Here is a 10,214-nt window from a genome sequence, read left to right as displayed (position 1 = left end):
GCACCTGCGGCAAGAGCTTCACCCACTCCTCCAACCTGCACCTGCACCGCCGCACCCACTCGGCCGCACGGCCCTTCCGCTGCCCCGCCTGCCCCAAGGCCTTCGTGGTGGCCGCCTACCTGCAGCGCCACCTGCGCACCCACCGTGCGCCTGAGCCGCACCCCCCGGCCTGTCTGCTGCTGCGGGGGGGGGCCGCCCCTCCCGCCCGCCACCCCCCGCAAGGTACTACTGCTACCTGGCCCCACCAAGCCTGCCCAGGTGGCGCAGGTGGGGAAGGGGCCGCACGCCTGGCAGGGCGTCCTGGTGGTGCCCCCTGGGGCGGGACAGGAGGGGGCGGGGACGAGTGTGATTGTGCTGAGGGGTGGGATGGGGCCTGCAGGTGTGCAGGTACAGGTGGCTGAGGCGGCAGGGATGGCGACAGGTGTGACAGGTGTGGCAGGGGTCACAGGTGTGACGGGTGGGGCAGGCATGGCAGGTGTACAACTCCTCCAGGCCACCGAGGTGACAGGTGTGGCAGGGGTCACAGGTGCTCCAGGTGTATCAGGGGTCACAGGTGTGGCAGGTGGGACAGGTGTGGCAGGTGTTACAGGTGTTCCAAGTGTGCAACTCCAGGTGTTGCCGGAGGTCACCAATGTCCAGGTGCGGGGGGGGGAGGGGACAGGTGTGACAGGTGTGGCAGGTGTGACCCGGGTAACAGGTGTCAAAAGTGTGCCAGGTGTGCCAGGTGTGCAGCTCCAGGCCACTGAGGTGACAGGTGTGGCAGGGGTGCCAGGTGTCACGGGTGTGCCAGGTGTGCAGCTCCAGGTGTTGCCGGAGGTCACCAATGTCCAGGTGCAGGGCAGGGAGGTAACAGGTGTGACAGAGGGGGCAGGGGTGACAAGTGTCCTAGGTGTCCCAGCTATTACTGGTGTGACGGGTGTCACAGGTGTGACAGGTGTTGCAGGTGTCACAGGGGTGCAGCTCCAGGCCACCGAGGTGACAGGGGTGACAGGTATGACAGGAATGACAGGGGTGACAGGTATGACAGGGGTGACAGGGGTGACAGGTGTGACAGGAGTGACAGGTGTCACAGGTGTCACAAGTGTGACAGGGGTGCCAGGTGTCACAGGGCTGCAGCTCCAGGTGCTGCCGGCGCCCTCCGAGGTTAGCAAAGTCCAGCTCCAGGTGTTGCCATCACCACCTGAGGTCACCAATGTCCAGCTCCAAGCGCTGCCACCACCCTCAGGTGTCACCAGAGTGCAGCTCCAGGTGCTGCCACCACCACCTGAGGTCACCAAAGTCCGGCTCCAGGTGCTGCCACCACCCCTGGATGTCACCTGTGTCCAGCTCCCAGCAGGTGAGGTGGCCAATGTCCAGCTCCAGGTGTTGCCACCGCCCCCTGAGGTGACCAATGTCCAGCTCCAGGCGCAGCCACCACCCTCAGGTGTCACCTGTGTTCAGCTCCAAGCAGGTGAGGTGGCCAATGTCCAGCTCCAGGTGCTGCCACCACCACCTGAGATGACCAATGTCCATCTCCAGGCCGCTGAGGTGACCAAAGTCCAGCTCCAAGCGATGCCACCGCCCTCCCAGGTGACCAATGTCCAGCTCCAGGTGCTGCCACCGCCACCTGAGGTGACCAGTGTCCATCTGGAGACCATGGAGGAGGTGCCCACTGCCCACTTGGAAACCTTGGACGTGCCCCCTGTGCACCTGGAGACCTCAGAGGTGCCCAGTGCCCACCTGGAGACTTTGGAGGTGCCCCCTGTGGCCCTGGAACTCGGCACGGAGGTGCCCAGTGCCCACCTGGAGATGATGGAGGTGCCCCACGCCCACCTGGAAACCTTGGAGGTGCCCAGTGCTCACCTGGAGACATCAGAGATGCCCAATGGCCACCTGGAGACCCCCAAGGAAGTGCCCAGTGCCCACCTGGAAACCTTGGAGGTGCCCTCTGTGCACCTGGAGACACCAGAGGTGCCCAGTGCCCACCTGGAACCCCCCGAGGAGGTGACAAATGTCCACCTGGAGACCTTGGAGGTGCCCAGTGCCCACCTGGGACCCCCTGAGGAGGTGCCCAGTGCCCACCTGGAGACCTCAGAGGTGCCCAATGCCCACCTGGAGGTGATGGAGGTGCCCAGTGCCCACCTGGAGCCCACGGAGGAGGTGACAAATGTCCACCTGGAGACTTTGGAGGTGCCCAGTGCCCACCTGGAACCCCCTGAGGAGGTGCCCAGTGCCCACCTGGAAACCTTGGAGGTGCTGGGGGGAGCATCTGCCTACCTGTGCCTGCAGGTGAGGGGGCACCTCGGGGGGCAGTGCCCCAGGTGAGGGGGTATGTGAGGGTACCTGGCGGGGGGAGGGGTGTTACCTGTGTCCCCCTGTCAATAAAGGTGCCCCTCCCCCCCCCAGTGTGTCTCATCCTTAGGGGTGGGGCCTTGAGGAGGCGTGGTCATGTTGGGGGCGTGGCCATGGGCTCCATAGGGGTCATGGGACGTGACCAGTATGGTCCCAGTATCCCCCAGTACAACCCAACTGGCCCCAGTATGGCCCCACTGAGTCCCAATATGGCTCCAGTATCGCCCCAGTACAGCCCAACTGACTCCCAGTATGGCCCCAGTAAAGCCCAGCTGACTCCCAGTATGGCCCAACTTACCACCAGTATCCCCCCAGTATGGCCCCACTCCCTCCCAGCCCCCTCCCAGTGCCCCCCAGTGGATTGAAACCCCCTCCCAGTCCATTCCAGTGCCTCCCAGTATATCCCAGTCCCTTCCCAGTGCACTCAAACTCCAAGTCCCTCCAGGCCCCCCTCCCAGTGTCTCCCAGTCCCTTCCCAGTACACTGAAACTCCCTCCCAGTCTCTCCCAGTATATCTCACTCCCTTTCCATTGCACTGAAACTCCCTCCCAGTCCATCCCAGTTCCTCCCAGTATATCCCAGTCCCTCCCAACCCCTTCCCAGTCACTCTCCTCCCCCTCCCAGTGCCCCCCAGTCCCTCCCCTCCCCCTGCGGTGTCCCCTTCCCTCCCCCTCCCCACCTGTCGGTGTCACCTGTCGGGGCCGTGACCCCGCGGGGGCTCATTAATCCCTTCCTCCCCCCGCGGGTAATTAATACCCCCTGCCGAGGGCGATTAATCATTCCCGGGGGCTCATTAATCACCCGCCGAGGGCAATTAATCATCCCCTGCTGGTAATTAACCCCCGGCAGCTCGTTAGTGAACAGCTGCTCCCGGGGGGGGTCACGACCCCCCAAATTCCCCCCCGGCAACACCTGGCCCGGCCCCGGCACCTCCCAGTACAGCCCAGTACAGCCCAGTACAGCCCAGTACAGCCCAGTGCACTGAAACCCCTTCCCAGTGCCCCCCAGTCCCTCCCAGTCCCTCCCAGTGTCCCCAAATCCGTTTTCAGCGCCCCCTAGTTCCCCCCAGTCCATCCCAGTCTCTTCCCAGTGCACTGAACTCCCTCCCAGTACCTGCCAGTACCTCCCAGTTTCTCCCAGTGCCTCCCAGTGCCCTGAGCCCCCGCTGTGTCCCCTCGGGGTGGGGGAGGGTCTGGCGGGGGGCCCGGGGTGGGGAAGGGCAGGGACAGGTGCGGGGGGACCCGAAATAGCCGGGGGGGGGGACAGGGCCAGGTGGCACCGGTGGCACCAGTGGCACCGTCACCAGGGGCACTGGGAGGGACTGGGGGGCACTGGGATATAGTGGGAGAGACTGGAAGATACTGGGGTATACTGGGATATACTGGGAGGCACTGGGGGGGAGTTTCAGTGCACTGGGGGGCACTGGTGACACTGGGGGGGGGGCACTGGGGGACTGGAGACACTGGAGACACTGTCCCCCAACCTGTCCCTCTGTCTCCTCCTTGTCCCTTTGTCCCCCCATGGCCCCCCGTGTCCCCTCGATGTCCCCCCATGGCCCCCAAGCCCCCCCATGTCCCCATGACACCCATGTCACCCCCGTGTCCCCTCCAGGTCCCCCTTGTCCCTCTGTCCCCTCTGTCCCCCCCATGTCCCCCCTTGTCCCCCTCATGTCCTCCATGTCCCCGTGCCCCCTCTGTCGCCCCCCCTTGTCCCAGTGTCCCTCTGTCCCCCCCCCGTGCCCATCTTTGGCCGTGGGTGACACACACGTGTCCCCACACGCAGGTGACAGAGATTAGCGGGGCCCGGGTGGCACCGCGGGCACGGGAAACTCTGAGTCACAACCGCAGGGGCCGCCGAGGGGGCACCTGGGGGGGGCACCTGGGGGGGCACCTGGGGGGGCACTGACACCCCCTGACCCACTGGGGGACACAGGTGAGACACCGGGGCCACCCCTGGGGACACCGGCAGGAGGGGTGGCACCGGGGGGGCAGGGGGGCGGAGGGGGCGGGGACAGGTGGGTTGGGGGGACAGGTGGTACCTGAGGGCAGGTGATGGGGGGGAGACCTGGATGTTGGGCAGGACTGGGATGGGCTGAATTGTACTGGGATGGATTGGGGTGGACTGGGGTGAACTGGAATGGACTGGGTTATACTGGGATGGAGTGGGATGGACTGGAATGGACTGGGTTATATGGAGATGGACTGGGATGAGCTGGGCTGTACTGTGTTGAACTGGGTTATACTGGGCTGGACTGGGTTGAATTGGGCTATACTGGGCTAGACTGGGTTCAACTGGGTTATACTGGACTGAACTGGGTTCGACTGGGACAGACTGGAATGGAATGATCTGAGCTGGGCTGATATCGACTGTACTGGTCTGTACTGGTCTATAGTGGGCTGCCCCAGAGGAGGAGGAGGGGGATGAAGATGAAGGTGAGGAGGATGAGGATTAAACTGGGCTGGGCTGTATTGGAGTGAACTGGTCCATACTGGTCCATACTGGTCCCCAGGGCCCATGGAAGCAGCGGCCGAGGAGGAAGAGGAGGAGGAGGAGGAGGAGGGGGAGGCCCAGGAGAGGCTCCTGCAGCACCTGATGGTTCAAACAGGGCGGGACCTCCCCCAGTGCCAACTGGAGCGGGACTGGGACGTACTGGGAGAACTGGGCAGTGGCTCCTATGGGCACGTGGTGCTGGCACAGCCCCGGGATGGGGGTGAGGGGCTGGGGGGGTACCGGGAGGGCTTGGGGGGGCTCAGGGAGGGGGGATTTCTGGGTACCTGTGCACCAGGTGAGCACCTGACACACTGACACACTTCAGGCTCTGCCCCCAAACACACCTGGGAGATCCAAGGGGCTCGGAGGTGGTCTATGGGGTGGGGTAACCTGTCCCCAGGTGTGCCCAGGTGCCCCCAGGTGTGCCCAGGTGTGTCTATAAGAGGTATAACCCATCCTCAGGTGTGCCTAGGTGTGTCTATGAGGGTATAACCCATCCCCAGGTGTACCCAGGTGTGTCTCTGGGGGTATAACCCATCTCCAGGTGTGCCCAGGTGTGTCCCCACCCTTGCCCAGGTGCGCCGGTGGTGCTGAAGCTGCTGCGGAAGGACCGGACGGGCAGGTGGGGCTTCCTGCGGGAGTTCTGCACCCACCTGTGCCTGCGGGGGCAGCTCACCTGCCTGCAGGTGCTGCCCCTGGCCTTCGAGACCCCCACCCACTTCGGCTTCGCGCAGGAACACGCACCTGCCGGGGACCTGTGTGGGCTGCTCACACCTGGGGTGAGTGCTCAGATGTGTCTGGAGTGGGCACAGGTGTGTTTGGGGGGGGACAGGTGTGAGGGATGCACCTGCCTGGGACCTTTGTGGGCTCCCCGAGCACAAGGTGAACCCCTGCACTCATAGGTGACCCCACAGGTGATCCAAGGTGACACTAGGTGACCCCAGGTGTGTCCCCCCCTCCCCAGGTGAGTCTCCCTGAGTCCCAGGTGAACCCCTGCACTCACAGGTGACCCCACAGGTGCCCCAAATGATGACTCCAGGTGACCATAGGTGACCTCAGGTGACCCCAGGTGACATTGGGTGACCCTGTGTCCCACCAGGCGTGTCCTCCCCTCCTCAGGTGGGCCTTCCTGAGCCGCAGGTGAAGCGCGTGGCCACCCAGGTGGGCGCGGCCCTGGATTACCTGCACGGCCACGCCCTGGTGCACCGAGACGTGAAGCTGGACAACGTGCTGGCCTTCGACCCCCAGTGCCAACTGGTCAAACTGGGCGACTTCGGCCTCACCCGTGTCATGGGCTGGCAGGTGGGGCCCACCTGTGGCTCGGGCCACGCCCCCTACGCCGCACCTGAGCTGTGCCACCTGCGCGAGGCGGAGACGCTGCACCTGGAGCCCAGCCTGGACGCCTGGGCCTTCGGCGTCCTCCTCTTCGCCCTCCTCACCGGCACCTTCCCCTGGGGGGTGGCTGCGCCCCCGGATCCCCAGTTCGGGGAGTTCCAGGTGTGGCAGGGCCGCACCTGGCAGCCAGGTGGGCTCACCGGCGGGGGGGAGGTGCCGCGCGCCTGGCAGGGGTTGGGGGAGGCGGCGCTGGAGATGCTCCGGAGGCTCCTCCGGCTGGAGCCCGACAGGCGAAGCCACGCCGGGGAGGTGAACAGGTACCTGGACAGGTGCTGGGGAGGGCAGGCGGGGAGGCCTGAGGGGGGTGGGAGCGGGGCAGGCACACCTGGGGATGGGTCAGACACACCTGAGGATGGATTCAACACACCTGCGGATGGGTCGGACACACCTGCATGTGGGAGAGAAGCACCTGGAGATGGGCTGGACACACCTGAGGATGAGTTAGAAGTACCTGGGAGTGGGTCAGAGACAGCTGGAGATGGGATAGACGCACCTGGATATGGGTCAGACACAGCTGGGGATGGATCAGACATACCTGGATATGGGTCAGACAGACCTGAGGATGGATCAGACACACCTGGATATGGGTCAGACACAGCTGGGGATGGATCAGACACACCTGGATATGGGTCAGACGCTCCTGGAAATGGGATAGACACAGCTGGGGATGGGACTGAAACACCTGAGAATGAGTTGGACACACCTGGATATGGGTCTGGAGATGGGTCTGACTCACCTGGCAATGAACTGGAAGCACCTGGGGATGGGATAGAAACACCTGGAGATTGGTCAGACACACCTGCATATGGGTCAGAAACATCTGGAAATGGGTCTGGAACACCTGGAAGTGGGTTGGAAGAACCTGGGAGTGAGTTGGACACACCCGGGAATGGGACAGAAATACCCGAACATGGGCTGGAAACACCTGGAATGGGCTGGAAACACCTGGAAATGGGATAAAAGTACCTGGAAGTGGGAATGAAACACTTGGGAATGGGTTGGAAATACCTGGGAATGGGATGAAACCTCTTGGAAGTGGGATAAAAACATCTGGAAATGGGTCCAAACCACTTGGAAATGGGCTGGGAATATCTGGGAATGGGATGGAACTCCTGGAAGTGGGATAGAAATGTCTGGAAATGGGATGGGAACACTTGGGAATGGAATGGAAGCACCTGGAAATGAGCTGGGAATACCTGGGGACCCCCCCAAAAGGGGAGTTGAATAAAATTCCCTGGTTTTTGCCTTTTTTTAACCTGTTTTTACCTGTTTGGGGCTCTTGGGGGGAAAAAGGTGGGAAGAGGGTGGGAAAAAGGGGAAAAGGGAGGAAAAATGATGGAGAAAGGGTGGGAGAAGGCTGGAAAATGATTTAAAAAGGGTGAGAAAAGGATGAAAAAGGATGGAAAAAATGATGTAAAAGGAGGGAAAAGGGACGGGATTTGCTGCAGATCCCCCGAAAAACGAACCTTAATCGCAAGAGGGCGGTTTTGGGAAACCCCCCCAAAAACGTGGGAAGCGACGAGGGTGGGATTCGAACCCACGCGTGCAGAGCACAATGGATTAGCAGTCCATCGCCTTAACCACTCGGCCACCTCGTCCGCGGCTGCGCACTCGCGCCCCGCGCCCATCTCGCTGCTAGAGGGGCGTGGCTTCAGCGAAAGGGGCGTGAACAGGGGCGCGGTCTCCTATCAGAGGGCGTGCTGTGGGCGTGGTTTATCCACCCCGGAAATCGGGGTTCGAATCCCGGGGGAGCCAACTCGGGGAAACGGGGAGTGTTTTAAATACATTTTAAAAAATGAATAAACACATGAAATGAATAAATTAAATAAACAAATTAAAAGAATAACATAAGTAAATAAAAATAAATAAATAAAAGGAATAAAGAGGTTAAACAAATAAATTAAATTAATTAAATTAAATGAATAAATTAAATTAATTAATTAGATAAATTTGAATGAAAATTTAGATAAAAGAAAAAGATAATAAATAAATAAATTAATTAAGTGGTTAAATCAATCAATCAATCTATATATGTACATGTATAATAACATGCGATAAATTGTGTATTTATTTTAAACTGCTCTCACTTTCTGCCTCGCTTTAAGTAATTATAATTCATTAAAAGTAATTAGAAGGTAGCTTTGCAGCAGCAGAGTGGCGCAGCGGGAGCGTGCTGGGCCCATAACCCAGAGGTCGATGGATCGAAACCATCCTCTGCTAAGTCCGTTTTTTCCTCTCCCTGATTTCCTTCTTTCCTCCCCTAATTTTCAATTTTTTATTTTTTTCCCCCCTATTTTTTCCTAACGTCCCTTTTTTCCCTCTTTAATTTTCCTCATTGTCCTCCCTCCCCATTTCCTCCCCTTTTCTGGGGTTGTAAAGGGGTTTTTTGGGGGCTTCTCCACCCTCGGGCAGGTACCGGGACAAGGATGGGAGTGGGAAAAGGGTTTTTTGGGAAGGGTTTCCCTCCTCAGGGGGTTCCGGGACACGTGTGTGTGTATGTGGGGATTTTGGGGGTCTCCCTTCTCGGGGATCCCGAATCTCGCGGGGGGAAGAGGAGGGGAGGGGTCAGGGGGTCTGATGGTCTCTGATGTGGGACTGGGCAGCGCCGGCGCCGTGGCTTAGTTGGTTAAAGCGCCTGTCTAGTAAACAGGAGATCCTGGGTTCGAATCCCAGCGGTGCCTCCGCCTGTGTCGCGACAGACAGCATTGGCTTTTAACCTCCTCCCCCTTTTTTCTATGTGTTTTTATGGGCTTTTATGTATTTTTATTTTTTTTTATGGATTTTAGGGTATTTTAATGTATTTTTTCTGGAGGCTTTATGGAGGTTTTATGTATTTTCATGGCTTTTTAATGCACTTTTATGTTTTAATGCATTTAAATATTTTTATTATAAATAATAATATATTACAAATCCTTTAGCAATATTACAAATACTATAAATATTTCCTTAATATTATAGTATAACATATCTTTTTAATGTATTTTTATGTTATACGTTATATCATCACCATCGTGGCTGGGCTTCGCGAACGAAGATCTGGGAAGGGCTCTATCCACATTTGTTACATGCACGATGCTGGCTAATGAGGCCACTAAGAGATAGACATTATATAGTATATCATGTATATTATATATACTCTGCATCATATTTATTTTAAAAATCTATTAATTATTAGAGTAAAGGAGTTTGGCGAGTGAGGAAAGAGGAAGAGGGAAAAATGGAAATTAGAAGGAGGAAAAACTGAACGAAAATTACCGTCTTTGTTCCCTGACCGGGAATCGAACCCGGGCCGCGGCGGTGAGAGCGCCGAATCCTAACCACTAGACCACCAGGGAACGCTGGAAAAACTAAAGCACCTGGACTCCCCTGACACAATTCAGAGACCCCCTGAGGGAGGAGAGACCCCCAAACATTCCCTCAGATGAGTCCCGGGACCTCCGGAGGGAGGAGATCCCCAAATCCCCCTTCTCGTGTGTCTCGAAACCCCCCACGGGGCGAGACCTATGGGGGGGGTCTATTGGGGGTCTCTGGGTGTCTATAGGGGGTGTATGAGGGGCTCTGCGGGGGTCTCTGAGGGGTCTCTGGGGGGTCTCCGGGGTCCTAATGAGGGGGATCCCCCGCCCCCTCCTCGTGTCTCCGCGCGCCCCCGTCGACCCCGCTCGGGCATCTTCGGTCACCTTCGGGACCGGTTCGGCTCCGCTCGGGGACCTTCGGGGACGTTCGGAAACCTTCGGGCCGGTCCGGCTCCGTTCGGCTCCGTTCGTCCCAGTTCGGCTCCGCTCGGCTCCGTTCGGCTCCGGTTCGGCACCGTTCGTCCCAGTTCGGCCGAGTTCGGCACCGTTCGGTTCCGTTCGGCCGCGTTCGGCTCCGCTCGGGCCGCAGGTGAGCGGGGCCCGGCCGGAGGGACCGCGGGGTCCGGGAGGGGGGGGCAGCGGTTTTTGGGGGGTGTCGCGAGACAGATTTGGGGGGGTCTAAAGGGAGGACACGTGTGGGGGGGG

The 10,214-nt window shown here is 59.3% G+C and overlaps 1 protein-coding gene and 4 non-coding genes across 5 annotated transcripts; 3 read left to right on the top strand and 2 right to left on the bottom strand.

Annotated features, from left to right (window-relative positions):
* The first annotated feature begins 2,133 nt into the window (after nt 1-2,133).
* Nucleotides 2,134-7,471, top strand: LOC113940645 (uncharacterized serine/threonine-protein kinase SBK3-like). Its single transcript, XM_027631793.1, has 5 exons — nt 2,134-2,169; nt 2,203-2,268; nt 4,841-5,041; nt 5,398-5,600; nt 5,941-7,471. The coding sequence occupies exons 3-5, from the start codon at nt 4,846-4,848 to the stop codon at nt 7,174-7,176; spliced, it is 1,635 nt and encodes a 544-aa protein (XP_027487594.1). The 5' UTR covers nt 2,134-2,169; nt 2,203-2,268; nt 4,841-4,845; the 3' UTR covers nt 7,177-7,471.
* A 261-nt stretch (nt 7,472-7,732) lies between these two features.
* Nucleotides 7,733-7,814, bottom strand: TRNAS-GCU. The gene has a single exon. It is a non-coding gene; the product is annotated as a tRNA-Ser (tRNA).
* Nucleotides 7,815-8,364: 550 nt separating this feature from the next.
* On the top strand, nt 8,365-8,436 carry TRNAM-CAU. The gene has a single exon. It is a non-coding gene; the product is annotated as a tRNA-Met (tRNA).
* Nucleotides 8,437-8,823: 387 nt separating this feature from the next.
* Nucleotides 8,824-8,897, top strand: TRNAT-AGU. Its single transcript has one exon. It is a non-coding gene; the product is annotated as a tRNA-Thr (tRNA).
* A 582-nt stretch (nt 8,898-9,479) lies between these two features.
* Nucleotides 9,480-9,551, bottom strand: TRNAE-CUC. Its single transcript has one exon. It is a non-coding gene; the product is annotated as a tRNA-Glu (tRNA).
* Between the last annotated feature and the right edge of the window lie 663 nt (nt 9,552-10,214).

The sequence above is a fragment of the Corapipo altera genome, unplaced genomic scaffold, assembly GCF_003945725.1.
Source record: "Corapipo altera isolate COAL_440 unplaced genomic scaffold, ASM394572v1 60892, whole genome shotgun sequence".
NCBI lineage: Eukaryota > Metazoa > Chordata > Aves > Passeriformes > Pipridae > Corapipo > Corapipo altera.
Note: the sequence above shows the minus strand (reverse complement) of the source record. Positions and strands in the feature narration are given on the sequence as shown.

Excerpts from the sequence above, each read along its gene's own strand:
- LOC113940645 (XM_027631793.1), top strand. The coding sequence starts at position 4,846 with ATGGAAGCAGCGGCCGAGGAGGAAGAGGAGGAGGAGGAGGAGGAGGGG. Across the intron at positions 5,042-5,397 it reads GGCACAGCCCCGGGATGGGG|GTGCGCCGGTGGTGCTGAAG; the intron begins GTGAGGGGCTGG and ends ACCCTTGCCCAG. Across the intron at positions 5,601-5,940 it reads GTGGGCTGCTCACACCTGGG|GTGGGCCTTCCTGAGCCGCA; the intron begins GTGAGTGCTCAG and ends TCCCCTCCTCAG.